This window comes from Camelina sativa, chromosome 2 (genome assembly GCF_000633955.1).
Source record: "Camelina sativa cultivar DH55 chromosome 2, Cs, whole genome shotgun sequence".
Taxonomy (NCBI): domain Eukaryota; kingdom Viridiplantae; phylum Streptophyta; class Magnoliopsida; order Brassicales; family Brassicaceae; genus Camelina; species Camelina sativa.
The window spans coordinates 33998-47851 of NC_025686.1; the positions used below are offsets into that span (position 1 = coordinate 33998).

Consider the following 13854-nt stretch of genomic DNA (forward strand, 5'->3'; position numbering starts at 1 on the left):
TCTTTTCCAGAATACACCCAACTCTTCATACACCTCTTCATTCTCAAATCTGGTGCGGCATTGTAGCTGCCGTTTTAGGTGGCATATTTAATGTACATAGTCTTTCCCATATTCTGTCCGTTGGTACATTGGTACGTCATGGTCTTAATTTTCTATCTCCCTTCGTTTTCTATTTGATACTTATACTTTCCAGATTAAAATTATTTTCGGTGCTCCATTGTTTCAGACTGGGTATTCAGTTGTTGCGGCTTGTGTTGTGGCGTTGAGACTGAATGATAAAAAAGAAAGAGAGTCGTCCAATAGATGGACATCAAGTTGGCGTGAAGGTGTCACTTGCCTTGTTATAATTGCATGCAGTGGTTTTGGTGCTGGCATACTATACCGTTTCAGTGCTTCAGTTATATTTATTCTCCTCTCCGTTGCTGTGGCAGTTGTTGCTTCAGCAGTTCTTCATTTTCGCAAAGTAAGTAGCCTTAAGCATAAGCTAACACTCTGCTTAGTTGAATANNCTGCTATCATCTACACAGTTTTTCTTATATCTGTTTAATTCCTGTTCAGCGTGATCTGCCAATCGGAATTATGGGGAGCCTTCTGGTTTGTATCTCGCTGTACATTGGCGTATGTTTAGTGCTCACCGGGATGGTCCCTTTTAGCCTCCTTAGTGAAGATGCTCCTTTAGCTGAAGCCTTTTCATCAAAGGGTATGAAGTTCGTCTCAGTCTTAATCAGTATTGGTGCTGTTGCTGGACTTACGACTACTCTGCTTGTTGGTCTTTATGTTCAGGTGAATATATATATATATATATATATGTACCTGGATTTCTTTTGTAATTATGTCACTTGTTTCTCATGATGCGAACCAAGGTAACCCTAAGTAATCATCTGATAGTTCGGATAAACAGTCCAGGTTATATCTGGGACTTGGAAGGGATGGCCTATTGCCTTCAGTCTTTTCCAGAATACACCCAACTCTTCATACACCTCTTCATTCTCAAATCTGGTGCGGCATTGTAGCTGCCGTTTTAGGTGGCATATTTAATGTACATAGTCTTTCCCATATTCTGTCCGTTGGTACATTGGTACGTCATGGTCTTAATTTTCTATCTCCCTTCGTTTTCTATTTGATACTTATACTTTCCAGATTAAAATTATTTTCGGTGCTCCATTGTTTCAGACTGGGTATTCAGTTGTTGCGGCTTGTGTTGTGGCGTTGAGACTGAATGATAAAAAAGAAAGAGAGTCGTCCAATAGATGGACATCTAGTTGGCAGGAAGGTGTCATTTGCCTTGTTATAATTGCATGCAGTGGTTTTAGTGCTGGCATACTATACCGTTTCAGTGCTTCAGTTATATTTATTCTCCTCTCCGTTGCTATGGCAGTTGTTGCTTCAGCAGTTCTTCATTTTCGCAAAGTAAGTAGCCTTAAGCATAAGCTAACACTCTGCTTAGTTGAATAGCGCCAAAAAAAGGAGTTTTACTAGTGTTAAAATGCTAGATACAAAGTCGTTTAGTGGAATAGAGGCCAGCAGTAGCATGTTCTGGCACTTAGAACTCCACAGTGATACTCTAAAAGTCTGTGACTGTTGTCTGTTGAAGTAACTTTGCATTCTTGGTTTAGAGGAGAGATTTGTTAACATCGGTTAGAAATTACACGAGGAGATATTTGGCAAATGCCATCCTATCTATCAGTGCTTCATGTTATGTTGACCCCTCAGCTTTTCGCTTTCAGGCTTATGCTCAGTCTCTGGGTCCTGGGTTTACCTGTCCTGGTGTACCCATTGTGCCATGCGTATGCATTTTCTTCAATATCTTCTTATTTGCTCAGGTACACGCTTAGAACTAACTTCAATACTAATTCCAGGCACATACAATATGATCTAAATTTGATATCTCCGCTACGTTGCAGTTGCATTATGAAGCGTGGATAAGATTTGTTGTTGTCAATGTGCTTGCAACTGCTGTTTATGCCTTGTATGGGCAGTACCACGCAGATACAAGCACTGTGGTTTATCAGAGGGCACCTGAAACTGAAAGCGAATCTTGTTAATGCTACACTATTATAGCTGTGTTACTTAAAACGGTGCAAGCCATTTGTTGAGTGTAGATAGCAAGTTTATGTGTTGCGTGAGAGACCTACAAATTCTGTTTGAGTGTAAGGGATTGAATGGGATGTGAGGAATTTAGATATTATTATTGTAATTTGTAAATAAAACTTGAGTATATAAGTATGCTCCTGCATTTCAACTGAAGCCTTGAGAATGACTGAAAATCGCTATTGTGCTTTCTTTCTTTTCCTTCATTATATATACCCAGGAGGAAAAATGAATTGTTTTTTTTTTTTTAATCTAGCGTAGGAAACATGCCGTTTAAGGGTAACAAAAACGTCAGCCAGTCCCTTTTTAAAATGGTTAAACGACGATTGAGTGAGTTTTCCTCTCTTTCACATCATCTGAAATTCTGAAGAAAAGAAGAAATCTCTGATCAGAGAGAAGGGCGAGGGAGAGAGAGAGAGAGAGAGATCGAATGGCAGAATTTGTGGAGGCTGATAATGCAGAGGCAATAATCGCGAGGATCGAAACCAAATCGCGGAAGATTGAAAGCTTACTCAAACAGTAATATTACCTTTGGAGTTATCCTCCTGCCCTAAAGTTCTCCCCCTTTCTTTCTCAGATAACCTTCAGTGGTGTTTGTTTGTTTGTGCGTGTAGGTACAAACATGTCGAAGCTTTGAAAACGGCTCTTGAAGGTTCGCCTCCCAAAACTCGCGATGAACGTTGCAAGGTCTGTGTTTCCCTCTGTCTGCTTGATTAAAAAGGAATCTCCTTTCTTCTTGTGATTTTGTTTCCTGAGCCAAACACATATATTATTCTCATTGCAGTCGGCTAATTGGATAGTTGTACACAGAGCTATAATGGCCATAAAGGATATTGACGGAATGCTGAATGCTCTTGATGCCGAGTATTACGACATTCTCATGAAGTAAGAAAAGCAAACTCTCTTTTCCTTTTTCCTTTTGCTTTGATTGCATTATTTAATCGTCATATGTCTAAGTCTTGAGAGCAAATGTTGTGATATTGTTGCTGCGATTCTTATGCAAAGTCTAGTCTTCACCGTAAGAGGAGGTAGTGTGATACATGAGAAAGTGAATGAGGTTTTGTATGAATGGGAACAAACTCTATCTACCCACTGTGGGAATGTCTGTGCTCTTCTTTCTTTCTTTGTTTATGTGGAAGTTTATTTTGTTTCCTTGAATGGTGTTGGAACAGGTACTTGTACAGAGGCCTTTCTACTGGGGACCGACCCACTTGCGATCAGTGCTTGAAGATTCACGAGAAACTCACTGAGAGAGCTGGTCTGGGTTGCATTCTCCGCTGTCTTACTGATACTTTAAACACCGTTTGATTTGATCCATTTGTTGTAACATTTGCCACTAATGTACTCTTCATTGATATATGCACATTTTCCCTGAGGAAGCATGTCTCAGTTTCATGTTTTCTGTAATTCGCACAAGAATATTATTAATCAAGCCTCAGTTAGACGGCCTCAAGACTCGCGAGAATCATAAACATTGAGCATTTACCAGTTTTAGACTTGTTTATTTTCTCCAATTAGCAAACAGATGCTTGGTCCAGACGTTGATAACAGCAACAAGTCATTCCTACAACTCATGTGTAACACAATTCTTTCCTTTCTCCAAACACCCAACTAAAACAATCTTAGCCGTTTATGAATGTTTTCCGGGATAAACTCAACCATAAAATATACCGAGTGTTTAGGCGGGCAAATAAGACTCCAGCATCAATTTGGCTGGGGAAGGTGTCAGAATCTCTACGATCAGGTACGTGTATTTCCACTCATTCTCTGCCTTGTCTTTAAACATCTCCGTGTACACTTTCCCCGCTCCTTGAGTCCCACGGATGTAGAAGTTTACCTGAAGCATATTCAATTTTGATATATTCACTATTCTGTTTCCTCGATTTTGTTTCTCAATTTATATAGCAAAGGATGTGACTCCAAGGCCACAAGGGGTGAATTACCTCAACATGCTCAACTCCGTCTTCATCTGTAAATACTCTGTTGGGGATACGTTGACGAGCAGCTCGGTTTCTAGTTTCTTGTCCGTAGCCTTTGATGGGGGATCCAATCCTAACCCTCACCTAATAATTAACAAGACAAAATCTGAGCATTAACACAGATGCTTTCACCACCCCTTTCCGTTATGATCAATCGATGGAGTTACTTTCTTATTTACCTGACCATCATCTTGAATTCTCTTCAGGGCTTTGTCAAAGATCTTGTACCTAGAATACAGAATGGTGTCTTTAGATTACTCCAAATCCTAGTGTCCTAGCAGATAAAAATGAAACTAGAGTTCTCAAGTCTCACTCTTTTGGTTGAAATATGAGCTCTTTAAACACACCGTACCCAGCAGCTCCGGCAACCCCAAGCCCAGCCAGAATAACAAGACTGTAGGAAGCACCTTCTGTAAAGGTCACCGGTTTCTCAGGGATGTGGTATGTAGGAGAATCAAAAGGATCCTCCACAGTCGTCACCTCTTTCTTAGCCTGTAAACACACAATTTTCAAAGCAGGCATTAATGTTTAAGACGTTATGCATATCTGGATTAAATGACATAAGTTGTCTCTGTCGCTTTGCGTTGTGATAAGTGGCGAACTTGTAAGAATAAACACAAAAATGTTGGAGGTCAAAAGCATATTCTTATGAACAGCACCTTATTCTGCTGATTCCCAGGTTCTTTAGAAGTTGTTGATGCAAAAGATCTAGTAAGGTAAGATGAGTTGATCTTCTTTAGACGAGTTTGCGTACATATACTTGCTTGGGGGCGAAACAATAGTCCTGTAAACAGAGATCATTGTCAGAACAACAAGTACACAAGACTGGGATGTCAAGTTATATTATAACACATGATAATCGCTGACCATTAGCTCCAGCGGAGTCCTGCATAAGAAAAACGATGAGAACTAACTAAACTAACATATATGCCCCCCAAAAAGGGTATAAGTAGGCAAACAAATTAAATGTTGTGTGTTACCAGACTCGAGAGACCCGAACCAGTAATGGCCTGCCTTGATGCTCCTCTTTGTAAAACGCTTATCAACTGCATCGAAAGGGAGAAAACAAAGAATATATAACAATTAAAGGGAAGAAGACCTTTTTTGATAAAAATAGAAACCAGTGAGTATGAATAGGACTAGAAAAGGGGTCAAAATGTTTGTTAAAAGCCTCATAACGAACGATCAAGGTATTCTTGTTTGTTACTAGAGAGAGAGACAGGACTAGAAAAAAAAACAACCTCCTCAGACTCAGACCAAAGTGCAGATATATTGGAAACCTTGTACTACAGTAATATGCAATTCCATGACTAATTGGAAGAAGTAATAATAGCTTTGAAAAGAGACTAGCCATTCTTTTTAACGATGCTTAATAATAAAAGCCGCCACAGTGGGAAAAAAAAAAAAAAGAATATTAGATGGAATAAAAAAAATCATAATTACGCAAGGAACTGAGCAAAATGAGAAGGCAGAGAGAGAAACCGATTTTGGGATTCCAGAAGAAGGTTGTGAAGAAGCGGAGGAAGAAAACGAAGTCAGTTTCGACTTGGATTGGCGTCCGATGACCAACGCTGATCTCCTTAGAAGATTCATCATCATCATCTCGTATCTGGTACCACAAAATTAGTGACAGGAGGAGGAGGAGGAGGAGGAGGAGGAGAAAGAATGAAACTTGGAAGCTTTTTATTTTTCTTTGACGAGCAAGGCGAAGCCGCTTCTGTGGGGTAGACACGTGACAAAGAAGCACGCACGTGCACGCTCTTCGATTGGGCTTGGGCTTTGGCCTCATGAGATGAAAACAAAAAAAAGCTTGTTCATTTTTTTTATTTCCCCAAACCAAACGGGCTTCGCTTTTTAAAGCCCAATAAAAGATAAATCTTCTTCTAAGTTCTAACTCGCAACCTCAACCATGGAAGTGCAAACATGGCTGTTGCGCTGCTCTCGGCATGTCGTCCTCCTCCTCCTGCTGCTGCTCCACTCCGCAGTCGTCGTGGCGCTTTTCGAACAAGCTGTTCAGCACAGCGAGCCAAGCGGAAGCTGCTGGAGCTGATCTCGGAGGAGGATCGAGGTCTGAGAACCCAGAAAGACGCCACGAAGAGAGACGCAATCGTGAATGCCATCGAATCCATGGCGGTAATCGGCCGTAGCTCCATCACCACAGGCGACTCTCTATCTGCCACGTGGCGGCTCCTTTGGACGACGGAGAAGGAACAGCTCTTCATCATAGAAAAGGCGGGTTTGTTTGGGACGAGCGCCGGAGACATTTTGCAGGTGATCGATGTAAAGAAACGGATCCTCAATAACGTCATCACTTTCCCGCCGGACGGTGTTTTCTTCGTACGCTCTGATATCCAAATCGCTTCCCCGCAGAGAGTCAATTTCAGGTTCCAAATCCTTCTCAAATTAGTAATTGAAACAGAGAGAGAGAGAGAGAGAGAGTGAGTGTGTGTAGCTTGCTTAATTGGATTGCGTTTTTGTTTGATATGTCAGATTCAATAGTGCGGTGTTGAGAGGGAAGAACTGGGAGCTCCCACTGCCACCATTTGGGAAGGGCTGGTGAGTTAGTTATATGCTCTATTTACAAAAACAACGACCTTCGCTTCTTCTGAATGCTATATATGTACAGATAAAGAGAGAGAGAGAGTTTTGGGTTTTGGGTTCCACAGGTTTGAGAATGTGTATATGGACGGTGATATCAGAGTGGCCAAGGACATCAGAGGAGACTACTTAATTGTTGATCGTGCTCCTTATAACTGGACAGAATGATTTGTATATTTACTAGGTTAAAGCTTTGTTTCTTTCTTGTATGATAATACACCGCTTCAATTCCTCTGAATAGTCATCGTCTTTTACCATTGGGTCTCAAATAAATGAGGCAGGAATGTAAGGAGAGAGAGAGTAATATGAAGGATCATTCAAAGTGTGACCCTTGAGTATATTTCGGGTTTTTGTCTGTTTGTTACAAACGCACCACCCACATTTTCTATGCCCTTTTTTTTTTTTTCCTGTTATCTTCTCTGTCCATGAGTTAAAAAGGCCAACGCTAATCCTTTGTGTTTTGTTTATTGGGAAACTGAAAAGAGATGTTGGCGTCCGTAAGGTTAGAGAAACGAATGGAAATAGGCAAAAGCACAAGGCGGGCTGCAACTCAGGGCAAGGCAACAGTGCTTGCTCTTGGTAAGGCCTTCCCTAGCAATGTCGTTTCCCAGGAAAATCTCGTGGAGGAGTATCTCCGTGAAATCAAATGCGATGACCTTTCTATCAAAGACAAGCTGCAACACTTGTGTAACTTTCTTTGTCAACCTTTTCTTTTTGAGCATCCTGTGCAAAGATAAGCATATGTATACGTGTCTTGTTGATGTTAGGTAAAACCACAACTGTGAAAACACGCTACACAGTCATGTCTCGGGAGACGCTGCACAAATACCCTGAGCTAGCAACTGAGGGTTCCCCAACCATCAATCAGAGGCTTGAGATCGCAAACGAGGCGGTTGTGCAGATGGCATATGAAGCTAGCTTGGTTTGCATCAAGGACTGGGGAAGGGCAGTGGAAGATATCACTCATCTTCTCTATGTTTCCTCCAGTGAGTTCCGTTTGCCCGGAGGTGACCTCTACCTCTCGGCACAGCTGGGCCTTAGCAACGAGGTTCAGAGAGTGATGCTGTATTTTCTGGGATGCTACGGAGGTCTGAGCGGGCTGCGCGTGGCCAAAGACATTGCTGAGAACAACCCTGGGAGCCGGGTGCTGCTCACCACCTCTGAGACTACGGTTCTGGGGTTCCGCCCGCCCAACAAAGCTCGCCCTTATGACTTAGTCGGGGCTGCACTCTTTGGAGACGGAGCCGCTGCCCTGATCATCGGAGCAGACCCTACAGAGTCCGAATCTCCCTTCATGGAGCTTCACTGTGCTCTGCAGCAGTTCCTGCCTGGAACGCAAGGGGTGATCGACGGGCGGCTGTCAGAAGAGGGCATAAGCTTCAAGCTAGGAAGAGACCTCCCTCAGAAGATCGAAGACAATGTCGAGGAGTTCTGCAAGAAGCTGGTGGCAAAGGCGGGTTCTGGCTCTGGTTTGTTGGATTTAAATGACCTTTTCTGGGCAGTTCACCCGGGTGGACCCGCCATCCTGAGTGGGCTGGAGACAAAGCTGAAGCTGAAGCCGGAAAAGCTAGAATGCAGCAGACGGGCGTTGATGGATTATGGGAACGTAAGCAGTAACACCATCTTCTACATAATGGAAAAAGTGAGAGATGAGCTTGAGAAGAAAGGCACAGAGGGAGAAGAATGGGGTTTGGGATTAGCTTTCGGACCGGGAATCACCTTCGAAGGCTTTCTCATGAGGAGTCTNTAGCTTGGTTTGCATCAAGGACTGGGGAAGGGCAGTGGAAGATATCACTCATCTTCTCTATGTTTCCTCCAGTGAGTTCCGTTTGCCCGGAGGTGACCTCTACCTCTCGGCACAGCTGGGCCTTAGCAACGAGGTTCAGAGAGTGATGCTGTATTTTCTGGGATGCTACGGAGGTCTGAGCGGGCTGCGCGTGGCCAAAGACATTGCTGAGAACAACCCTGGGAGCCGGGTGCTGCTCACCACCTCTGAGACTACGGTTCTGGGGTTCCGCCCGCCCAACAAAGCTCGCCCTTATGACTTAGTCGGGGCTGCACTCTTTGGAGACGGAGCCGCTGCCCTGATCATCGGAGCAGACCCTACAGAGTCCGAATCTCCCTTCATGGAGCTTCACTGTGCTCTGCAGCAGTTCCTGCCTGGAACGCAAGGGGTGATCGACGGGCGGCTGTCAGAAGAGGGCATAAGCTTCAAGCTAGGAAGAGACCTCCCTCAGAAGATCGAAGACAATGTCGAGGAGTTCTGCAAGAAGCTGGTGGCAAAGGCGGGTTCTGGCTCTGGTTTGTTGGATTTCAATGACCTTTTCTGGGCAGTTCATCCGGGTGGACCCGCCATCCTGAGTGGGATAGAGACAAAGCTGAAGCTGAAGCCGGAAAAGCTGGAATGCAGCAGACGGGCGTTGATGGATTATGGGAACGTAAGCAGTAACACCATCTTCTACATAATGGAAAAAGTGAAAGAGGAGCTTGAGAAGAAAGGCACAGAGGGAGAAGAATGGGGTTTGGGATTAGCTTTCGGACCAGGAATCACCTTCGAAGGCTTTCTCATGAGGAGTCTTTAAATGTTTATGACTATGAGCCGGAGATTTGTAAACAAGTAAAAATAGTATGAGAATCGGCACGTTAACTATTCATGAACCAATGCCAATTACAGTGATTCTAGGACACTCGGTTAAAAGTAATAGGCCTTCATGCATCCACGTAGTAATATAGTTTCATCCTTGCAAAATCAGAATGTCGTTTTCTCTGGCTTTAATTTATTCACCGCTTTATCCTCCACTCTTGCTTCGATTCTAGCAAAAGAACATACGTAACATAGTATAATTTTTTTAGCGAATGCGAATCCTACTACTAAACGTATGACAACAAATTGTGAGTTATATAATTTGATTCTCACACTTAAGCTGTCAACAAAACATTCAACAGGTGTTAAGCAAGCCATTGAAAGATGGGACCTATATAATAACTAAATACATATGGTTAACGATTCAAGTACCATGTCCCCACTTGTCCATTATGTGATTACTACAAAAGTTCACATAAAAAGTTCTTTTTAAGAAAGAGAAGAAGATCTCAATATAACACAAAACAATCTTTTAAATTATAAATACACACAGAATTAAGATGAGCCAATGTGTTCCCAACTGTCACATAGATGATACTCCGGCGGCCGCAGCAGGTACCACCACCGTCCGCTCCACCACAGCCGCCGATATCCCCATGTATGCACCTTGGTTTATATATATCATCTTGATAATATATAACTCTTTGTTGATATATAATTTGTTTGTTTGCAGGTTAGACTACGAGGTAGCCGAGCTGACGTGGGAGAACGGGCAACTGGGCTTGCACGGTTTAGGTCCACCGAGAGTGACGGCTTCGTCGACAAAGTACTCCACAGGCGCCGGTGGAACGTTGGAGTCGATAGTGGACCAAGCTACTCGCCTCCCGAACCCTAAGCCCACTGATGAGCTCGTCCCATGGTTCCACCATCGCTCTTCCAGAGCCGCCATGGCCATGGACGCGCTTGTCCCTTGCTCAAACCTCCAGGAGCAACAGAGCAAGCCCGGTGGGGTTGGCTCCACCCGAGTGGGGTCGTGTAGTGATGGTCGTACCATGGCCGGTGGAAAACGAGCAAGAGTGGCGCCGGAGTGGAGCGGGAGCGGGAGTCAGCGCCTGACCATGGACACTTACGACGTCGGTTTCACCTCAACATCCATGGGCTCGCCTGATAACACCATCGATGATCATGACTCCGTCTGCCACAGCCGCCCACAGGCAAGTCATTTATTATACATTCGCTTCTTCTTGTTCTTCTAGTTATTTAATTAAGCCTAGCTAGCTGAGCTCTAGCTATGTATATAGTTATATCACCTTTTTAATACATAAATAGCAAACAATGAATAAAAAAAACCTGATAAAACGATAGATGGAGGACGAAGAAGAGAAGAAAGGCGGAGGCAAATCANGGCGGCCGCAGCAGGTACCACCACCGTCCGCTCCACCACAGCCGCCGATATCCCCATGTATGCACCTTGGTTTATATATATCATCTTGATAATATATAACTCTTTGTTGATATATAATTTGTTTGTTTGCAGGTTAGACTACGAGGTAGCCGAGCTGACGTGGGAGAACGGGCAACTGGGCTTGCACGGTTTAGGTCCACCGAGAGTGACGGCTTCGTCGACAAAGTACTCCACAGGCGCCGGTGGAACGTTGGAGTCGATAGTGGACCAAGCTACTCGCCTCCCGAACCCTAAGCCCACTGATGAGCTCGTCCCATGGTTCCACCATCGCTCTTCCAGAGCCGCCATGGCCATGGACGCGCTTGTCCCTTGCTCAAACCTCCAGGAGCAACAGAGCAAGCCCGGTGGGGTTGGCTCCACCCGAGTGGGGTCGTGTAGTGATGGTCGTACCATGGCCGGTGGAAAACGAGCCAGAGTGGCGCCGGAGTGGAGCGGGAGCGGGAGTCAGCGCCTGACCATGGACACTTACGACGTCGGTTTCACCTCAACATCCATGGGCTCGCCTGATAACACCATCGATGATCATGACTCAGTCTGCCACAGCCGCCCACTGGCAAGAACTATATATAGAACTATAGTTATATCCCTTTTTTAAAACCAAACAATGAATTAAAAAAAAAAAACCTGATATAGATGGAGGACGAAGAAGAGAAGAAAGGCGGAGGCAAATCATCAGTTTCAACCAAGAGAAGCAGAGCCGCTGCTATTCATAATCAATCCGAACGAGTATTCACCTTAAACCTTCTTTTTCTTTTCTTTATTTTTTTACTCTTTTTCAAGTTGTTATAACTTATATGTATATTTCGTCTATTGCTCCAGGTTCATTAATTATATTACACATGCTTGTTAATTACTCTCTTTTTTTACTTTTTTTTTTTGTTTTTCATTTATTTAGTTTAATTAAGGGTATTCAATCCTCCTTGACAAATACAGTAATTATTAACAGCCCTTTTGACTGATTCATTTTCTTGCAGAAGAGGAGAGATAAGATCAATCAAAGGATGAAGACTTTGCAGAAACTGGTTCCCAATTCCAGCAAGGTACGTACGTACGTACTCGTCGTTCTACATGCATCATAAAATGTGGCCAAATCATCAATGTCTTATTGAGCCTGCGTACGAACTACAGTCAGTTAGCTGATTAGTATAATACTAGTAAGTAGGTATACATTAAAATAGCTAGAGGGGATAATATGAGAAAAAAAAAATGGTGGACCAAAGCAAAGTGAATGCATCTAAAGAAATGGACCTCATACGATGATTCTACTCCACACACTTATGCTCAATCTTTATATTTGGTTGCCCCCTAAAAAACTTATTTTACATCTCTTTATTACTTGGTCCGATTGGTCCATTCATATACCCCTTAAATTATTTTATGCCTTCTGGCTGTCGACTCAAAAATCAACACAATCTATATCACATGTATTATATATACGTAATCACATGCTTGACTAAATCCGTATAGCTAGCATTGGTTTGGTTAATTATAGTAGATATAAAGAGATTTCACTATTATAATTTTGGATTTAGACGGATAAAGCATCCATGTTGGATGAAGTGATAGAGTACTTGAAGCAACTTCAAGCACAAGTGAGCATGATGAGCAGAATGAACATGCCTTCCATGATGCTTCCTATGGCCTTGCAGCAACAACAACAACTACAGATGTCTCTCATGTCCAATCCCATGGGTTTAGGGATTGGCATGGGGATGCCCGGTCTCGGTCTCCTGGACCTGAATTCTATGAACCGAGCTGCTTCTCCTGCTGCCACTCCTAATATACATGCCAACATGATGCCAAACCCATTTGTGCCAATGACTTCTCCATCGTGGGATGCTTCTTCCAACGACACTCGATTTCAGTCTCCTTTAATTCCAGATCCTATGGCCGCCTTTCTTGCATGCTCGTCACAGGTTGACTTTATATATATATATATATATATATATATATATATCTAATCATTAATGCTTCATTTTGTCAACAAAAAAACCCAAAAAAATGAACATGCATGACCATATTTATATTTTGAAATATTGCAGCCAACGACGATGGAAGCATATAGCAGGATGGCTGCATTATATCAGCAAATGCAGCATCAGCTTCCTCCTTCGAATCCAAAATGATTATTTTAAAAATATCCATCGATCGTACGTCAATATATGTGTTTAGTCACAATACACCTATATATATTTATATTTATATTTATATTTATATTTATATTTATATTTATATTCCATCATACTTAACTCATATGTATAGGCTACTCATGAATTATGATGATATACGTACTTAAAAAAAAAGATCGTGGTGTAATTGGATGTCGTACGTCCGACAAAAAATAATGGTAATCTTTGAGTGAATTTGTAACTTCACTTTACATCCATAAACCAAAAGCGAACTGATCTATTTTGTGTTAGATAAGTGTGTTCAATATACGTAGTGTCTAGTAGATAGTCCTTCGTTTTCACGAATTTAATTATGTCAGTCGTCGTGAGAATAAGTGAAAAGTCGAAATGGAGTAGACACAACAAGACCATATGCTTTGTCTGCAAAAGTCCACAATAATTGTTGATAATGTTATTATTATGCTACAAGAAACCAAAAAGAAAGGGAATATTTATTTTTAAAGGTGCCGTAAATGATTGGGTTTTAATAGGTCAACTTGGCCCTGACCATTACCACACGTTTGTTTGTGAACAAATCAAATTATTAATAACGAAAAGTGACTCATAAAATCATGAGATAAATGCAACTTAGGTGTTGATTGGTTCTTCCGCTACCTCTCGCAAACGCTGCGTTTGCGGATGGTAGCGGTTTCTAGCGATTGGTACCAATCACACAAATTGCTTCCAATCGCTCCAAATCGCTCCTAACCGTTTCAAATCACTGAATTCTAAAAGCTACTTCCCGCAAGTGTTTGCGGTTGTGGACGTTTGCGTTTGGAATTTTTTTTTTTTTTGAAAACACTTGAAACAAATCAGTGATAATGTAATATTTTTTTTATATATCGTTTACCTAACTATTTTATTCATTAAGGATGAGAGAAAATGAACTACGGATACGATTGAGAATATTAAAAAATAAACAATTGGAAGAAAATAAGATTTCAATTAACAATAACCCGGAAAACTTGA

The 13854-nt window shown here is 42.3% G+C and overlaps 7 protein-coding genes across 9 annotated transcripts in view; 6 read left to right on the forward strand and 1 right to left on the reverse strand.

Annotated features, from left to right (window-relative positions):
- LOC109126258 (cationic amino acid transporter 9, chloroplastic-like) overlaps window positions 1-547 on the forward strand; it is a 2908-nt gene extending 2361 nt beyond the window's left edge. Inside the window, exon 6 of the mRNA XM_019229487.1 lies at window positions 227-547. Within this exon, the coding sequence (XP_019085032.1) occupies window positions 227-547 (321 nt within the window). The remainder of the gene's footprint in view (window positions 1-226) is intronic.
- LOC104711471 (cationic amino acid transporter 9, chloroplastic) lies at window positions 561-2283 on the forward strand. 2 transcript variants are annotated; one of them, XM_019232952.1, is made up of 5 exons: window positions 561-783; window positions 902-1078; window positions 1174-1410; window positions 1714-1823; window positions 1905-2283. In XM_019232952.1, the coding sequence occupies exons 1-5, from the start codon at window positions 580-582 to the stop codon at window positions 1924-1926; spliced, it is 750 nt and encodes a 249-aa protein (XP_019088497.1). In that variant the 5' UTR covers window positions 561-579; the 3' UTR covers window positions 1927-2283. The 2 variants fall into 2 exon arrangements, with proteins under 2 accessions (XP_019088497.1, XP_019088496.1); XM_019232951.1 differs by having other exon boundaries at window positions 1728-1823; window positions 1905-2260.
- On the forward strand, window positions 2444-3556 carry LOC104711457 (actin-related protein 2/3 complex subunit 5A). Its single transcript, XM_010428161.2, has 4 exons — window positions 2444-2610; window positions 2706-2778; window positions 2876-2976; window positions 3264-3556. Exons 1-4 carry the CDS (start codon window positions 2522-2524, stop codon window positions 3397-3399), a joined length of 399 nt encoding a protein of 132 aa, XP_010426463.1. The 5' UTR covers window positions 2444-2521; the 3' UTR covers window positions 3400-3556.
- LOC104711477 (probable mitochondrial import inner membrane translocase subunit TIM21) lies at window positions 3578-5739 on the reverse strand. The gene is made up of 8 exons (XM_010428189.2): window positions 5553-5739; window positions 5051-5116; window positions 4938-4956; window positions 4730-4854; window positions 4384-4562; window positions 4250-4298; window positions 4035-4154; window positions 3578-3928 (listed from the first exon to the last, which is right to left on the reverse strand). The coding sequence occupies exons 1-8, from the start codon at window positions 5670-5672 to the stop codon at window positions 3770-3772; spliced, it is 837 nt and encodes a 278-aa protein (XP_010426491.1). The 5' UTR covers window positions 5673-5739; the 3' UTR covers window positions 3578-3769.
- LOC104711506 (probable plastid-lipid-associated protein 11) lies at window positions 5971-7056 on the forward strand. The gene is made up of 3 exons (XM_010428209.2): window positions 5971-6454; window positions 6561-6626; window positions 6737-7056. Exons 1-3 carry the CDS (start codon window positions 5994-5996, stop codon window positions 6834-6836), a joined length of 627 nt encoding a protein of 208 aa, XP_010426511.1. The 5' UTR covers window positions 5971-5993; the 3' UTR covers window positions 6837-7056.
- Window positions 6431-9417, forward strand: LOC104711496 (type III polyketide synthase C). Of its 2 annotated transcripts, XM_019232949.1 has the most exons (5): window positions 6431-6454; window positions 6561-6626; window positions 7152-7355; window positions 7436-7590; window positions 8423-9417. In XM_019232949.1, exons 3-5 carry the CDS (start codon window positions 7154-7156, stop codon window positions 9248-9250), a joined length of 1185 nt encoding a protein of 394 aa, XP_019088494.1. In that variant the 5' UTR covers window positions 6431-6454; window positions 6561-6626; window positions 7152-7153; the 3' UTR covers window positions 9251-9417. The 2 variants fall into 2 exon arrangements, with proteins under 2 accessions (XP_019088494.1, XP_019088493.1); XM_019232948.1 differs by lacking the exon at window positions 8423-9417 and having other exon boundaries at window positions 7436-8418.
- On the forward strand, window positions 9705-13097 carry LOC104711516 (transcription factor UNE10-like). Its single transcript, XM_010428220.2, has 6 exons — window positions 9705-9910; window positions 9986-10466; window positions 11351-11443; window positions 11692-11757; window positions 12250-12633; window positions 12760-13097. The coding sequence occupies exons 1-6, from the start codon at window positions 9813-9815 to the stop codon at window positions 12841-12843; spliced, it is 1206 nt and encodes a 401-aa protein (XP_010426522.1). The 5' UTR covers window positions 9705-9812; the 3' UTR covers window positions 12844-13097.

Excerpts from the sequence above, each read along its gene's own strand:
- LOC104711471 (XM_019232951.1), top strand. The coding sequence starts at position 580 with ATGGGGAGCCTTCTGGTTTGTATCTCGCTGTACATTGGCGTATGTTTA. Across the intron at positions 784-901 it reads TTGTTGGTCTTTATGTTCAG|TCCAGGTTATATCTGGGACT; the intron begins GTGAATATATAT and ends TCGGATAAACAG. Across the intron at positions 1,079-1,173 it reads TTCTGTCCGTTGGTACATTG|ACTGGGTATTCAGTTGTTGC; the intron begins GTACGTCATGGT and ends CCATTGTTTCAG.
- LOC104711457 (XM_010428161.2), top strand. The coding sequence starts at position 2,522 with ATGGCAGAATTTGTGGAGGCTGATAATGCAGAGGCAATAATCGCGAGG. Across the intron at positions 2,611-2,705 it reads ATTGAAAGCTTACTCAAACA|GTACAAACATGTCGAAGCTT; the intron begins GTAATATTACCT and ends TTGTGCGTGTAG. Across the intron at positions 2,977-3,263 it reads TATTACGACATTCTCATGAA|GTACTTGTACAGAGGCCTTT; the intron begins GTAAGAAAAGCA and ends GTGTTGGAACAG.
- LOC104711477 (XM_010428189.2), bottom strand. The coding sequence starts at position 5,672 with ATGATGATGATGAATCTTCTAAGGAGATCAGCGTTGGTCATCGGACGC. Across the intron at positions 5,117-5,552 it reads CTTCTGGAATCCCAAAATCG|TTGATAAGCGTTTTACAAAG; the intron begins GTTTCTCTCTCT and ends CTTTCGATGCAG. Across the intron at positions 3,929-4,034 it reads ACGGAGTTGAGCATGTTGAG|GTAAACTTCTACATCCGTGG; the intron begins GTAATTCACCCC and ends AATATGCTTCAG.
- LOC104711506 (XM_010428209.2), top strand. The coding sequence starts at position 5,994 with ATGGCTGTTGCGCTGCTCTCGGCATGTCGTCCTCCTCCTCCTGCTGCT. Across the intron at positions 6,455-6,560 it reads CCGCAGAGAGTCAATTTCAG|ATTCAATAGTGCGGTGTTGA; the intron begins GTTCCAAATCCT and ends TTGATATGTCAG. Across the intron at positions 6,627-6,736 it reads CCACCATTTGGGAAGGGCTG|GTTTGAGAATGTGTATATGG; the intron begins GTGAGTTAGTTA and ends TGGGTTCCACAG.
- LOC104711496 (XM_019232949.1), top strand. The coding sequence starts at position 7,154 with ATGTTGGCGTCCGTAAGGTTAGAGAAACGAATGGAAATAGGCAAAAGC. Across the intron at positions 7,356-7,435 it reads AGACAAGCTGCAACACTTGT|GTAAAACCACAACTGTGAAA; the intron begins GTAACTTTCTTT and ends TGTTGATGTTAG.
- LOC104711516 (XM_010428220.2), top strand. The coding sequence starts at position 9,813 with ATGAGCCAATGTGTTCCCAACTGTCACATAGATGATACTCCGGCGGCC. Across the intron at positions 11,444-11,691 it reads TTCATAATCAATCCGAACGA|AAGAGGAGAGATAAGATCAA; the intron begins GTATTCACCTTA and ends ATTTTCTTGCAG. Across the intron at positions 12,634-12,759 it reads TTCTTGCATGCTCGTCACAG|CCAACGACGATGGAAGCATA; the intron begins GTTGACTTTATA and ends GAAATATTGCAG.